This window comes from Salmo salar, chromosome ssa01 (genome assembly GCF_905237065.1).
Source record: "Salmo salar chromosome ssa01, Ssal_v3.1, whole genome shotgun sequence".
NCBI classification, from domain to species: domain Eukaryota; kingdom Metazoa; phylum Chordata; class Actinopteri; order Salmoniformes; family Salmonidae; genus Salmo; species Salmo salar.
In genome coordinates this window covers 46,033,279-46,050,070 of record NC_059442.1, presented here as the reverse complement: position 1 = coordinate 46,050,070, position 16,792 = coordinate 46,033,279, and the positions used below count along the sequence as shown (strand labels likewise).

At 41.1% G+C, this 16,792-nt stretch overlaps 1 protein-coding gene across 24 annotated transcripts in view; it reads left to right on the top strand.

Annotated features, from left to right (window-relative positions):
* The window catches only part of nrxn3a (neurexin 3a), a 433,709-nt gene that overhangs the window by 146,243 nt on the left and 270,674 nt on the right, over positions 1-16,792 (top strand). For 16 of the 24 annotated variants that reach the window (XR_006769933.1, XR_006769930.1, XR_006769931.1 and 13 more), the window contains 8 exons: positions 916-942; positions 3,744-3,863; positions 4,236-4,356; positions 4,738-4,998; positions 6,132-6,322; positions 6,650-6,823; positions 12,136-12,162; positions 15,022-15,141. Coding sequence is in view for 20 of the 24 variants with exons in the window: in XM_045718507.1 (XP_045574463.1) it covers positions 916-942; positions 3,744-3,863; positions 4,236-4,356; positions 4,738-4,998; positions 6,132-6,322; positions 6,650-6,823; positions 12,136-12,162; positions 15,022-15,141 (1,041 nt within the window). In the remaining 4 variants the exon portion in view is untranslated. The remainder of the gene's footprint in view (positions 1-915; positions 943-3,743; positions 3,864-4,235; positions 4,357-4,737; positions 4,999-6,131; positions 6,323-6,649; positions 6,824-12,135; positions 12,163-15,021; positions 15,142-16,792) is intronic. The other 8 variants (XM_045718488.1, XM_045718494.1, XM_045718485.1 and 5 more) reach the window with 3 other exon arrangements.

Here is a 16,792-nt window from a genome sequence, read left to right as displayed (position 1 = left end):
AATGGCCGTCACAGAAACCTGTAGGCCTATAACAGGTAGGAATTTGTTGTCAGCGAAGGAACTCGTCAATTATCTTTCACTAGTCCATTCGCTTTTTTAAATTGATATTCTTGGAAATATTGCTCCAAAATAATAAAAGTGTTGTAACACTTTTTTTTTTATTTAAGTTTATTCAAGTGTCAAGTAGAATAGCATTGCACTGTTTCAAAGATCTGTGGCTCCAATATGAATAGCTAACACCACCTTCTTGCTAATATCAGATATATGATTTTAATAGCCTGTTTAGTCAACAAGTTGGTGTGAAGGCTTTGGAGCTGGAGACTTTGCGTTTAAAATCAAAATGAAAACTATTCCAAAATGGAAGTCTATGCTGGGTTGGAGAATCTATGTGGTTGGTAAAATAAAAGCGGCCATTTTTAAAATGTTGACAGCCAGTGTCCTTGTTATGCAGCTTTAAATTAATTACATTTGCCCATATGTGTATAATCTAAGTGTTATAGCGGTGGTCACAAAACTAAGTTAATTTCATAACTTAAACAAGTGCTGCAAAAGCGCTATGTACATTTTACCATACAACACCCAACTAATCCCCATGTCAGCCATAACTATTGTATATGGACCAAAGATTTGACATTTGTGAATATATTCATTCTACCTCATACTTATTGCTACATTACCAGTTATTACAATCATATTGCAATTGCAGTGACACTTGTAGAATTTAAGCCAGCCATTTGTAATCTAAGCTAACAGTCTAGCACCTGAAAGTCTATATAGGACCCACCTCCCCCCTACAAAATGGCCGCCTCTCTGCATGTGGACGTCCCCGGAAGGGTGGAATTCTTGTTTTTGGATGTCTGCAGCTATAACCTTGAAGGATGCAATTTCATCTGTCATTTATTCTTCCCCATCTAGACTGTATCAGGATAAACTGTACTTCCAGTAAGTTAACACTCAAGTTTCATTTTGCTCTTGTACTATTATACTCTGCTGTTTAAAGGAATGTGTTATTTTAAGTGTGTCTTCCTCTTATCCCTATGGTGTTGGTTGGAGAAGGGGTGTGTCTGTCAGTTGAACTGGTCAGACCATCAATAGATCACGGACAACAGAAACACTCAAACTGGAAACAGACAGTCAAGGGTGGTGATTTGTTAATCTCTTTAGGTTTTAGTTTTATGTAAGGCCATATTTTATTAAATAAGAACATTTCGTGTTATAATGTCCTGTGACAGAATTGTTTTCCCCGCATGAATGTATTTTAGTTATCTAGGAAGTTCTACTGTAATGAAAGTTTGATTTAGTTTTTTTTTGCTGCAATGTGCATTCCCTTTTTAGAGATGGATAATTATATAACCCTTTTCAAAAAATCATATATGGCAGGTACAATGTTTAGCGTTTTGGTTTTCATCACGAAGTTGAGATTAATAAATCACCACTTGTTACGTAACTAAACATTTGAAAATTCTTACATGAAAGAGCTTCATCGTAGGTGGACAACATAGAATACATATACTTATTCTACTACAATATATATGTGTAGTAGAATAAGTAACTTGAATATACAAAATTATAAACACATATATATATATAAAGATGTTATACTATTCATATAGTGTAGGTCCTCTTCAAGTGAAATACGACAAATTAGTTAATGGTTTAATTATGATTATATCAGTGTCATGATACAGTAAGATTTCTTTAATGTGTCAATTTGGTGAGCTCTGTTTGCATCTAAACATGTGTCTCTAAGTCAGAGCTTTAGTACGACACTATAATACACTCAGGTATATTAAGTGTCCATACTGTTGGGGAGTAGGTCAACATTAACTGCTTTTACTCATGAATAGGGCTCGGAAACCTTTAGTGTACTGTCTCTGTCTGTCTGTCTGTCTGTCTGTCTGTCTGTCTGTCTGTCTGTCTGTCTGTCTGTCTGTCTGTCTGTCTGTCTGTCTGTCTGTCTGTCTGTCTGTCTGTCTGTCTGTCTGTCTGTCTGTCTGTCTGTCTGTCTGTCTGTCTGTGTGTGCGTGCGTGAAGGAGTCAACATGCTATTTCCATGGATGATGTTTTCAAAGTTGCACAACAACACGTCTCTGTAGTCCTTATGAGTTTTTTAAAATTGTCAGACACTAGAATGAAAAGTACATTTTAAGTGCTGCACATTAGTTTCAAAGCTCTCGACAGACTAAGAGTGAGAACTGAGGTATTTTACGTAAGAGACGCATTCAGTGTGTGTGTGTGTGTGCACGTGTTCGTGCGTGTGTGTGTGCGTGTGCACGCGTTCCTGTGTGCATGCTTGTGTGTGTGTGAGTGACAGATATGATTACTGTTATTGTACATTCGGCTCCTATAATGTCTGATGCTAATTGCTGCAGTAAATTGCTGTGGCATTTCAGGACAAAGAGTGGAATCCAGATTTGACATAATGTCTTCTGCTGGGAAGCCCACCTGGAAAAGAAAATCAAGGTGGTCTCAGAAATAAACCCACAGTACCTTTCCAACCACTTATATTTTTACCCCCATTGTAATATTGTGTCGAATAAGGCCTATTTTGTGATTTAAGAGCTACTCTGAGCTAATATTCTTAGTTATAAAGAGCTGTACAGTACATCTTAGTTATGAGTAATATTACGAGCGTTACCTGAAATGATGTGATGACATCACTGGGCCCAATAACCGCAACCTTCAAAACTAAAAGTCAAGTTGTTAACACTCTCAAATGACAGCACAAGGAAACAAGAAACTGTCCAAATCAATGCCGCATCCCTCCAGGGGTTCTGAGCACATGTGGTTGTGTCTGCCAGACTCTGTTTGTGTCGGCTGGTTGAAATCAACAGCACACCCATGACAGGGTGAGAACACACGGAAGTGTCCCGGAGAATATCGCTCCTGCTGAAGCTCCTGTATCTCCTGTCATTACAGAGGCCAGATAAGTAGTGAAAGACCACACACACACACACACACACACACACACACACACACACACACACACACACACACACAGACAACTGCTCACACACGTACATGGTAGTGCAGTAGACTGTCTAGTTCACTGGGTTTTACTGGTGCATTCTGGTTAAACCAAGCTGAAGTTCAAGTGATCAGCTCTGGGGTGTTACCTGGCTGTGAAAGATACAGTAATAACCTAGTATACATGTAGGTAACACTACAGTCCTCTTTGAACTACGTAGTATTCATCTACTAATAACAGATTTTTGAAAGTATTTGGAAGGTATTTCCAGACCCTATGATGAGTAAAAGCTGTGTAATTGTTACATTGACTGCAGTGTTTTTCTGCTGAATACATATTTCAAATTGTACGTTTCCGCAGTGAAGGTGCTATTCCAGTGTGCAATCACAATTTAAGAAATATTGTTGTAGAAAAATGTATTCGTTGTTGCTTTTTACCAAAATAACCAAACCTTTGTTTTCCACAGTAACACCCAGTACACATGTAATTTGAAAAGTGAACAAAGTGAAAAGGCAAAAATGATCCCAATTGAAAATGAATCAGAATACAAATCAACTTGACATGCCAAGGTGCTCTGCTATCATCATCCCCAGTATATGCCTTGAATTACACCTGCTCTTTTGAGTCGCTACAAATAAGCCCATTATATCACCTCCTTCTATTGGAAAAGGCCCAATATAACAGCCCCTATTGGAAACTGGAAATCAACTGGAAAGCAAAGGTTTGGTTGGTGAGGCAGGACAACTTTAACTTTGTGACCAACCATCGTTCTCAGGCAAGGGACCAGAGACCCTGTATGCTGGGCAAAAACTCAATGATAATGAGTGGCATACGGTCCGCGTGGTCCGCCGGGGCAAAACCTACAAGCTCACGGTGGACGATGACGTAGCAGAAGGTACTATACTAGCTACAGTCTGAGAGAAAGTTCCTCATCTGCCACTGTTTGTATGGGTGATGTGTCTGGTGTTCTCATTTAGTTTAAGGCTTACGGGAATTACAGAATTAGCTAATTAACATGAACTATCCTTATAGTGGTTTTAAATGTTATTTGAAATAATTATTTGAGAAAGGTGACTATAAACTGTTGATATCTATTGATATGTCTGAATTGTTCTTGCTGAGTTTATTCAGTTGTACTGTTACATCGTATCGTACCGGAAATTCACCACCTCTTTAAATTCAGCCCTTTTGTGTTAGTATCAGACAGTGTTTTCTTTTTCTTTTCTTTTTTCCTTTTTCTTCTTTTTCACTTCATCCCCTACTCCAGGCCAGATGGCGGGTGACCACACCCGTCTAGAGTTCCACAACATCGAGACGGGCATCATGACGGAGAGACGCTTCGTCTCGGCCATCCCCTCTAGCTTCATCGGACACCTGCAGAGCCTCAGGTTCCTCTTCTCTCATATACTTTGTTCTATACTTTCTGCTATATACGGTTATAAACGGTGTTACTTCACCCAGAAAGACATAACAGTATACAAGATACAAGCTCTTTACAGGCAATGCGAACAGATTTCAATGTGAGTACCACGCCATCGGATTGGATATGTCGACATAGTTGACATGGTGTCAGTTTTGGTGAAGCCATATCTAAATCAGTTAACATGGCTGTTTTGTTTTGCTTCATTTCAGCAGATCTTGTTGATACGTTTGCCGCTAGTGAATGACATGTTCTTCCAGTTAACAACAAAGTGGTTTACTTTATCTGTTTTAATGCATCAGATAATATATTTGTCAAATAGAACTTTATTCCCATCTATTGACTCCAGGTTCAACGGTATGCTGTACATTGATCTCTGTAAGAACGGAGACATCGACTTCTGCGAGCTAAACGCCCGGTTTGGCATGCGCTCCATCATCGCTGACCCTGTGACCTTCAAGTCCAAGAGCAGCTACCTGAGCCTGGCCACCCTGCAGGCCTACACCTCTATGCACCTGTTCTTCCAGTTCAAAACCACCTCCCCGGACGGCTTCATAATGTTCAACACTGGAGACGGAAACGACTTCATCGCTGTGGAGCTAGTCAAAGGGTGAGTGGGATCCCACCTGGTCTTAGACTTTGATGTTTATTAACATTATATTTTTTGTCACCAAGGACAGTAGGTGCACACAGGGATGGTATTACAGTAGCATATAACAATATGTCACAATAAGTGACATATACTGTAATTAATATGTATATGGACACCCCTTCAAATTAGTGGATTCGGCTATTTCAGCCACACCCGTAGACAAACATTGGCAGTAAAATGGGCTGTACTGAAGAGCTTGCAATGTGGCACCGTCATAGGATGCTACCTTTCCAAAAAGTCAGTTAGTCAAATTTCTGCCCCGCTAGAGCTGCCCCGGTCAATTGCCAGTGCTGTTATTGTGAAGTGGAAACGTCTAGGAGCAACAACCGCAGATGCTTCACCATCTGGCAGTCTGACGGACGAATCTGAGTTTGGCGGATGCCAGGAGAACGCAACCTGCCCGAATGCATAGTGCCAACTGTAAAGTTTGGTGGAGGAGGAATAATGGTCTTGGGCTGTTTTTCATGGTTCGGGCTAACCCCCCATCTTAACCTCACAGCATACAATGACATTCTAGACGATTCTGTACTTCCAACTTTGTGGCAACAGTTTGTGGATGGACATTTCCTGTTCCAGCACGAAATGCCCCCGTGCACAAAGCGAGAGAAATGGTTTGTCGAGATCGGTGTGGAAGAACTTGACTGGCCTGCACAGGGCCCTGACCTCAACTCCATCGAACACCTTTGGAATGAATTGGAACGCCGACTGCGAGCCAGGCCTAATCTCCCAACATCAGTGCCCGATCTCACTAATGCTCTTGTGACTGAATGGAAGCATGTCCCCGCAGCAAGGTTCCAACATCTAGTGGAAAGCTTTCCCAGAAGAGTGGAGGCAATTATAGCAGCAAAGGGGGGACCGACTTCATATTAATGCCCACAATTTTGGAATGAGAAGTTTGACGAGCAGGTGTCCACATACTTTTGGCCATGTAGTGTATAACTACAGTGGTTATATGTCACCATTTTGACATATTCTAGTAGTTCCCATACTCCACTCACAGAGGCCAAGAGGCCATCTCCTCTCCTGCGCCACTCCTATCGGTCAAACAGGTGTTCTATTCAGTGACCAGACTGACTTTTGACCTCCCTCAGGTACATCCACTACGTGTTTGACCTTGGCAATGGGCCTAACGTCATCAAGGGTAACAGCGACCGGGCTCTCCATGACAACCAGTGGCACAATGTGGTCATCACCCGTGACAACAGCAACATCCACACGCTGAAGGTGGACGCCAAGGCAACCAGCCAGGTGGTCAATGGAGCCAAAAACCTCGACCTGAAAGGTAGAGTATATAGCAGAGGTGGTTCAGTGAACCATGTGGGATGACTAAAATTGCTTGAGACCTGAATACCCATGTCCTAGAGCCAATGCTTGGGCTTTAGCTCAATGGGCTATTGTGGTTTTGAGTCGCACACGTCCACCCTGGTTGGTTATGTAGAATTTTTACAATTAATTATCGTAAAACACTCTTTAAAAACAATGTATTTGCAAATAACAGCTTAAACAGGACTGTAAAACAAAGCATTACCAGGACTGTAAAATAAAAGACTTAGTGATAAAGATCGACTCTGTCAGTACATGTCAGTGTCCTCTCTCCTCCTCCCTCCAGGTGACCTGTTTATTGCTGGACTGGGCGCTGGTATGTACAATAACCTGCCCAAGCTGGTGGCGTCCCGGGACGGCTTCCAAGGCTGCCTGGCCTCTGTGGACCTCAACGGCCGCCTCCCGGATCTCCTCCAAGACGCGCTGTTCCGCAGTGGGCAGATCGAGCGAGGATGCGAAGGTACACCCTCCCTCAAAACCATGTCCGACTCGGACTTCAGCTCAAACTCAAACTACAACCCAAACTACAACCCCAGAAACAACCAAAACTTCAACGACAGCTCAGGGAGCCCATTCTTCCTCCTTAACTCCAACAGTAGCTCCACCTCCCTTGTACCTTACGCTCCCTCGTCCATCCTACTAACACTGCTGGTCACCTCACTCACCACCCAGACAGCCCTCTGTTAGTTAGAGCAGGGCTGGACATTTACAACCACCACCAAATGCCATTGTTACAGTAGGTACAGTAGATGTTGACCCTAACCAATGGTGAAGGGTCAGTATTAATTCATCCTAATGTATAAGGTCAGGGTTTGAATTTGGGAAATTATAGATATGTGGTGATGGGTAACTTCAACCTCGAGGACCAGACCTAGCTCGTATCGGCCACATTGGTCGCACAATGATGATGTCACATCAGCACAGCTCAAAGCAGCATTACAGTAACATTAGTAAACATTAGCACAAGCACAACCATGTGCTCCATTGTTGATTTTGTTGTTTTGAGATGTTTCCCTTTTTTATTGGTGTTTTAGGAGCTCGTCATGATTGATAATTACAGTCATGTTTCAGAATGACAAAAAATACATATAAAGAAAAAAACTTGTGTAGAAGTGTTTCTGTACATACAGCACAAGGAGCTACCGGTATGTTGATTATGTCCGTTTTGTATACAACACTTTTGATTGTGTGGGCATGTAAGTGTTATGTAATCAGTTACTATTGTATTCTGTATAATAAGTCCTTATCATACATAGCTAAGATTGACTATTTGTTGATTTAACGCACTATACTGTACAACCCAAATTTACATACAGTTTGTACAAATATTCAGATTAGAAATGTAATCGGCTATTCTTGTCCAAGCAACAATACAACTATAGAGAATAGTATGAATAAGAATTGTAATATCTCTATGGAGCCATATGAAAACCCCAGATATGATACAACAGCTTGTATGCAATGTGCGCACAAAACTAAAATGCCAAAAGTTTCAGTTTGTTTAGCGTTTATATTAAATATCCCATGCATATCAACTAGCCGAAGACGGCCAATTGAAATATTTTTGCACTAGCATCACATTTCATTCAAATTCAGAATTATTGCTGCAAATACTCTATGCTCTTTTGATTATTCTTAAAATATAATTTTTCGTTAATATAGTTTTTGGTCAGTGGGCAAGTTTCCTGAGTCATACGATTTTGCATGTGAATCACTTTGTTTTCTGAACATTTATTTTCCTTTTTCTTTTGCGTGAGTGTTTTTAATTTCAGTCTATCTGTTGTGTATCTGTTCTTCTTGTTTCTTTTTTGTTCATTTGAAAAGACCATATCAGAGAGCTACATAATGGTGCAGTATATACCTAATATACCTTTAACATTATGACTATTGTACAGGATATCTATAACTCAATATTTATATCCCCATAAGTCTTCCTCTCATTACAAGTCTGAATGTTACTTTGGGAGATACAGTATACACCGTGATGAATGTGTGAAATATCTGTTTATTTATTTTTCACAATAAAAGCTCATAAATCATATTTATTTGGTCTTCTGTTGTATCACATCCATGACATTTCTTCTTTGTTGTAATTTGTTTGTCTGTGAGTGGTTATGAGAATGTGTGCGCGTGTATTTGCATCTCTGTGTGTATTTTCACTTATTCTTTTGCTAAACCATTGTCATGTAATGAACTTTCCTGTCAAGAATAATGGCAGGGTAGTCAGTTGTGTTTTGGAGCACATAGTTCTACAGCAGACGGAACAGCATGATCCAAAAAAATATGATTTTATGAACAGTGTTGTAGGCACACAAAAAAAATTAGTTCAGAAATTCAAGGTGAAAATTCTGTAGTTCAAAAAGTTTCAAGTTCAACAAAAATGAACCAAAGTAGCCAAATTACTAGCAACCTGATGGCAGGCAAAACACCCAAACACTGCAAAACTGCAGAAAGACTCGCAGCTGAGTCTATAGCAGGGATCATCAACTAGATTCAGCCGCCAGCCAATTTTTTTTATTGAGCGGATGGTGGTGGGGGGACATAATTGCTGTTAATTAATTTGTAGGCTTCAAATTGACCGCAAAAAGCCCAAACAGATATAATATTTAACATAATCATTTCAAACCTTGCTTACATTTGTATACGATGCATGGGAATACTTGGGAACAGATTTCAAAAATTCAAATCACTTGGAGCTGATTTCCTGGTGTTTTATGTCCAACAATAAAGAAACTCAGAAAACCTGGGTGGGGCAAATAAATCCACCCCCAAGCCAAATTCAGCATGCTGGCCACCAGTTAGAAACCCTGGTCTATAGCCTACCCGAGACGCTAAAACAACTTAACATTGTCTATACACAACCAACAACACTATCAGAATGAATTATCCCAAACAGTCTGTGGGAACTACACTGGGCCCAGTTTCCCATAAGTTCACCTTAGAACCTTCATAGGAGCATTGTTAAATATCCGAGCTGTTTCCCAAAACCATTCTTACTAAAGTTGTACTTCAAAACAAAATGTTCGTATTTACGGACTGCCTCAGACCACTTGCACAACAGCCAACGCCTCCATCACACTGACATTGTTTTTCGTTTCGGTACGTCAGAAGGACTTCGCAGAGGCAATTGCAGTGTGTTCTGTGTGCTGCATCAAACTGCGTGTGTAGACGGCTTGACAGAAATGGTAGCAGAAGGTGAATGTTTAACTTTCGTTGCACACATATCCAGATGATGATGCGTACATACCATTTTGTGCAATTGTGCAGTAGGTGTGATCGAGGCGTATGCGATGCCCTTTTGCGTCACTTCATACGCAGAAGACCTCCCTGCTAAACATCAAATCAAGCTGTTTATCTGTCTCTCTGTGGCCGGTGATATCTTCGGAATGAAGTTCACCACGCGGTTGCCAATGTCTTTGCTATTGTTACAAACAAGACAAGAATAAAAAATATGCTTAAAATTAAAACCCGTGATCACTGCATAAAAACATAGGGTAGTCCTATAGGTTAGGCTACGTAGTCCTATATAGTTCAGTCAATTGAGTTCTGTTTGTCTAATACAAGTATGAGTTTAGTACATTATTATATATTATTTCGTTTAGTACATTATATATTATATGGCCTTCCCTGTGGCTCAGTTGGTAGAGCATGGTGTTTGCAACGCCAAGGTTGTGGGTTCGATTCCCACGGTTCCCATGGGGGCCAGTATTAAAAAAAAAATCCATGAAAGGAAATGTATGCTTCACTACTGTAAGTCGCTCTGGATAAGAGCATCTGCTAAATGGCTAAAATGTAAAAATTATAGGGTAAGCCTAAGCATTATAATGCCCTGCCTCAATATTTGCAACTATAGATGGTAATCCTAGTATGAGTTGATCCGTCAGATCCTGTCAGTAGGTCTATAATGTAGGGTTTGAATGGAGAAAGCTTACCCAAGAGCGGCGCTGCCGTTCTTTTGATGCTCCAACAACACACTGAAAAGTCCGTACATGGTCGATCTGACGTCTGCATTGGCCGTGCAGCATTTACTGTGATATGGTCTCTGCAGAAGTCAGGGCATTCATACTTATTGCGCTTCATGGAGCAGCGCACAGCCGCTGTGGAGTGAGTTTGTTTATACAGGATCTCCCCACCCTCACCTATCGTCAACCATTCATGTCAATGAGGGCCAAATGGAGCCACTCCGCGTTGTTACAAAGTTTTTTTTTCTGCGCGGTGTCTTTGGAAAATATGCATCATTAAAACACTGGTAAAGCCTAAATTCCATCACTATGGGTAACTGGGTCCAGGTAAAGTAATGCATGATGAGATAGGCGTCTCTTATAATGCCCAAGATGAAGACCCAGAAGCATGGCGAGTTGACCGAAATGTTACAAACTAAACAGTGTTTTTTAATGTCAAATAAGCAACGTGATGACTTGGTTTAAGCATGCATGTAAAGAAGAACTGTTGCTAACACATACGATTGTGAGCTTTCATCAGAACATGAATAAATAGTCCGTTCTATCCGTGTTCCTTGGGACGTCCATGCCCCATTAAAGTTTACATTTTAAATGGATAAGATAAGGGTTAGGGTTAGGTAAGTTTAATGGTTAGTGTTAGGGTAGGGGTTATGGTTAGGGACTTCCCAAGGATCCTTGATAGCATTGACCATGAATAAATAGGCAATTTCAATTACAAACGAACAAACACAAATAGGCGCGAATCTGCTTTATTAGTTTAGGCTCCCCTATTCACAATTAATCACGAAACAATGTGACATTTTAATTATAATATTGTCATGCAGTTTTAATCAGGGATCAACAATGGACTTTTAGTTGGCTATGTTACATCATAGTCAGTAAGTCAACAAAGTTACAAATCGATTTGGGGTGCATCATAGTCCTAAACTTCGAATGTAAGGCATAGTTTATTGTAATTGAAGCAAACCCTCACTAGATGGGGCTAATTCCTCGACCATTGGGGTACCGAGCTGAAAGCTGAGAACTAGAGGCCTTGAAGAGCATTAGTGCCTAATTGTCCAATGCAGCTCTCATTCATTCATGTTGGCAACAGTGCAGTTAAATTCAATCTGAAGGTAAACAAAATTAGTGTTAAACTGTATTTCATTGTTTCTGTGACTCACGTCATCCCTGAACCATCTTGTGTCGTTTGTCCTCATTCCTTCATTGTAAAACATATTCATACTAACCTTTGTGTTTTCATCACTCTTGAGCAGCAACGGTCCCATATGCTTTTAAGTATACACCTACAAAATGTTTAAAAATCCTAATTGGGTTTGATTAAATACCTTATTCATGTAAAATGAAAATATTGCTTTCGTCATATTCCTTTGCAGGTTTCCATGCAGATGTCTGTTTGTTATTTCCTGTTGTCATTTTCACTTGAATACGAATATTTTAATAACGTGTGTCTGAATTATGTGCAAAGACTAAACAGGTAAACATGTAGCTAAACCGATGGTGCAGTACCCTTCCAAATAGGCCTTCATTTGTTGATGTGACAATATACAATGTGTCTCAATAGGCCCAAAAATCTCCAATCCATAACCATCTTCACCTACATGTTTTCTCTGTACTGTTCCCATCTGTTTCATGTCTCCTTATAGTTTGGTTGTCATGGTAGTGTAGCCCTGACCCCTGACCCCTTCCTTAGAGAGGTTAAAGGGCATGTCTATGTTAGTAAAGCGCTTGCTTTATTAACCGACAGTCATTGGCCACCTACTAACCTTATTTTATCGTTTTTCACTTTCTGTTCTTTTCGCTAACAAAGTTGGTTTCACCAAAGCTGACCTACAAGGTAGAAGGTTCAAATTCCATTCTGAGCTTGGCCCAAAGATGCTGTGTGTAATGTTATGTGTCACCACTCACTAAAGAATAATGCCTTGGCTTAAAGATACTCTCAGCAAGATGACATCATCATATACAGCGGGGTGACTTCCTGTTTACAGAAATCAACAACAAAAACATTGTAATTTGCCAAGATTCCACATTTTGGCATGCCTCAAGGTAGAGCGCAATTAGGTAGAGTCAATAGCAGTCTTGGTTGATTTAAAGTCTGATGTCGTTGGTGGTAAAGCAAGAAGTCTCTCCGCTGTGTATGATGATGTCACCTTGCACAGTGTTCATTTAAGCACAATCCACTGCAAACATGGCCAGGTATTGAAAGCTTCTCTGTGGCTGGCTATGTGCTTGTTATAAAATGGTTCACTTCTGGAGAATGGTAGGTAGCGTTTGCTAGTGCTACGGCGTACCCTCACTTCACAGGCAGGCGGGCAGGCAGGGAGACAGACTAATGATTGCGATGGAGAGCTTTTGCATAAATAAAACATTAGCCGGCCTGTATAATTATGTCTGCAGATCTTGTTTTTCTGTATCGAGCCGTGTACTTGTTTTATGCTAATGTTGTTAGACGGAGAGCGTTGCTGTTCCCGCCTGTCTGGGCAGAGTCACAGAAGAATCCATTAAGTCTCGCACCGTGGGTCGCCACAAGCACGCACACACACACACACACACACACACACACACACACACACACACACACACACACACACACACACACACACACACACACACACACACACACGCATACACCAGAAAGGCAGACACGCATGTACACACACACGTACACACATGTACACACACGTACACAATACATACACACACACACACACACGTAACCACACACACACACATGCATACACCAGAAAGGCAGACACGCATGTACACACACACGTACACACACGTACACAATACATACACACACACACGTACACACACACACACACACACAATCCCCCTTCCGCCTCAGATGCTTTTAGTCCCAGAGTGTGGATGCTCCCTGATAGGCCAGTGTGATTAGCACACTAATTAAAGAAACGGTCACCTGCATTCAATCTGAGATTCCGACAGTCTGACAGCTAATTTCATTAGAATGCGACAGCAGCTTTTACATGCAATCGATGCAGGCTGGAGACTGTTGGTGTTTTAGAGACATTTGTACATATCAAAAAGTCCACTCCGAGGGGTTTTAGGCCGTATTTTGGGGAGAAAATGATTCCCACCCAGATGAAAAAATGTATCTACTGCTACAGCTGAGCAATATTAATATATGTTTCCCTTGAGAATGTGTTCAGGTTGATTAATAGAATATAGATTTAAACTGGGAAGCTGACTTGCCATAATGCTAACAATCATCACTTATGGCTTGTATTATTACTACTTATTTATGGATAGATTTATTTCAGGTTACTGAAAAAAATCGATCTCTTTAACTCATTTGTAGAAAAAAAACATGAAGTGAATCATTTTATCTTGCATAAATCTAAGTTCCGCTGCACTTTGCATTACACAATAAATGCACTTTTAGCCTATTATAATTTTGTTCTATTTCTACTACTTTTTTGTTTCATTATGGTCTTGCACAAGAAAATTGCACTTAAACCCAGTTTATTTGCAGTTATCTTTTTTTCACATGGTTTTCCGTTTCCGGTGGGAATATTGTCCCGATTCCCACTGAATTGGTTTTGCACTACTGCACAGTAGAGACTGCATTCCCTTTTAAATAAACGTGCAAAAACATGGGATGAGTCTGTAGAAGGTGGTGAGCCTCAAGTTCTCATTTGGGCTGCGTTTCATTCCACATAGATTGCATCCTCCGATATTCCCTCGCTCACTCCCTTCGACAGAACTGGATAGGGTCTGACCCGTTGTCTTGGTTTCCGTGAAGGGCAGTGGGCGAAGGCAGAGGGGAAGGGAACACCTTTCTGGAATGAAACACAGCCCTGGACTTATCTGGACACTTCCACACCAACATTTCTATAACAAAAACACATATCCTAGCTATGTGCACCACTTTGCTATAAAATGTTTTGTCTCTTATCTCGGATCTTCTTTCCTGTCCATGTTGTTCCCATGTGGTAACTCTTCCCCAGTGTCTCTGTACATCAGACTGGTTTGGGCTAGAGCAAGGAGCGGGAGGAGGGAGAATGGGAGAGCTTACACCCGGGTCGCACTTCATATTAACCTCTGGTGGCTCTAAAACTGTGTATTCACATGGGGCTGACATGAACAGGCACAATGGATTTACAGTGTACAGCTACATCTTGTTCCACATTATTTACGTATTGAATAAGGTTGTGGCTTGCACAATGTAAAAGCCTGGAAAATACACTAACAATTCCTCACATATAATCAAATAACATTGTTATAGTCATTGTAACTACTATTTAAGAACATGTACCTACACTGTGGACAGTGCCTGTGTACAGGTAGTACTTACCATGTAATAACACTGTTACAGAGCCACTCAATATGAGAGAACGGGACCCTAGTCAGTTTGTCTGAATCCGAATCTCTCATCAACCAGCCATGTTGAAAACACGTCCAGTACTCTGTTCAATGTCTGTGCACTAAAAGTCTTACTAAAACCTACTTGGAGGGAATGCCGTGTGGTTTTTCTTTTTCTTCAGTTTGGTGTACTTCTACGGTACTATAACGCCTTTGGAAGTAATGTAATGTACTGTTCCCTATACTAACCTGACTAGTGCATGGCCCACTGATGTGCACTGACACCTCTGCATGGCACCTGTTGGGGAGCTGTTGGCTAGTGCTCACACCTGTGCCTGGGTATCACATGGCTCTGCTCTGCCACCTGTAGGTCCTAGCACCACCTGCCAAGAGGACTCATGTGCCAACATGGGCGTCTGTATCCAGCAGTGGGAGAACTACACCTGCGACTGCTCCATGACCTCCTACACCGGCACTCAGTGCAATGATCGTGAGTGCTGTTCATCGTCTATCTATACACACAAATGCACAGAAACGCATGCATGTTAAACACACACACACACACACACACACACACACACACACACACACACACACACACACACACACACACACACTGTACATCAGTGGAGGCTGCTGAGCGGATGGAGGCACATAATAATGGCTGGAATGTGTTATTAGCTCCACTCCAGCCATTATTATGAGCCGTCCTCCCCTTAGCAGCCTCCACTGCTGTACACACACACACACACACACACACACACAGACACACACACACACACACACACACACACACACACACACACACACACACACACACACAGAGACACAGACACACACACACACACATTTTGGAGAATCCTCTGAAGACGTCTAAAGGTAATCGCTGTTTCTTTCAATTCTGGGGTGTTTTCAGAGATTTCACAGCCACTAGTGGTGCTAGAGACAGTCCCTCATATTCTGACTTCAATCAAATCCCCATTGTAGTATTTACACAGTAATCAGAATTATTTAATGGAAACTAGTCCTACCCAAGAATGCCCTCTGTGTCAGGTAACCTATCAGGTGACCATAAGCTGACCGGGTACCTGGCCTTATAAACAAGCACACATAATAGCCATTTTCCCAAATAATATCCCCCAAAAGGTATGTTCGAGTGGGCAGTAACCTTATAAACAGATGTTGCATAAACATCAATTCTGATTGAATCCAGCCCCAATTCTTCTTAGAAAGTAGCGCACACTAAATGCCTAAGATGCAAATGTGAATACAAGTCCACCAGAGAGGCTTGGATCATTGAGCTTTACCTCGACATCGAGCTTCATAACGGGTGAGTCATTTACATTTCGTTGGCCTGCGCAAATCCATCGGTTTATCCATTAAATTACTCTCAAACATACACTAGACGAATCTCTGTTATAATGCAGTGCCAGAGGCCCCGTGGAGGCTGTGTGTTACTAAGTATAATATATTGTTGATGTTTGGTATTAGTCAAAGTATATCTTACTTAGATAGGGCATGGAAAAGGCCGTTTAGCTACAAGGTCATGTTGGAGTAACACTAAGTCACTGACTCTGTCTCTGATGTCTGTGTCCCTCTAATTAACAACTGACTCAAGTGACAGTAAGTCTCAAGGAGGTTAAATGGTATCTTTGGAAAGACGTGGGAAGAAGCCATGTGTAATCTTCAAGTGTTATTATTTGGTTTACTATACGGTGTGTGTTGTGTCTCTCTCCCTCACACACACACACACACACACACACACACACACACACACACACACACACACACACACACACACCAGCGGTGAAAGTAGATTTAATTTCTTCCCGGTATGGGACCTCCTATGTGTGTGTACGCTTCACCAAAACTTTCCCATTCCCATTTGAATCATAGATTTACGTATAGAATCCCTATTAATTCAACAGGATCTAAAGATTTGTCATTTAACTTTTATAATGTATTACCTTTTATTGTGGCGTAACATCAGTCATCATCAGTCATGTTTTTTTATCTGATTGTCAAACAAAGCACTTCAGAGGGCTACTTTATTAGACTACCCGCACATGTTCATCCACTCCATTGGAAAGAGACATCTGTTTCACAAAACACCAAAAAGTGTAATGATATTTGGCGATTGT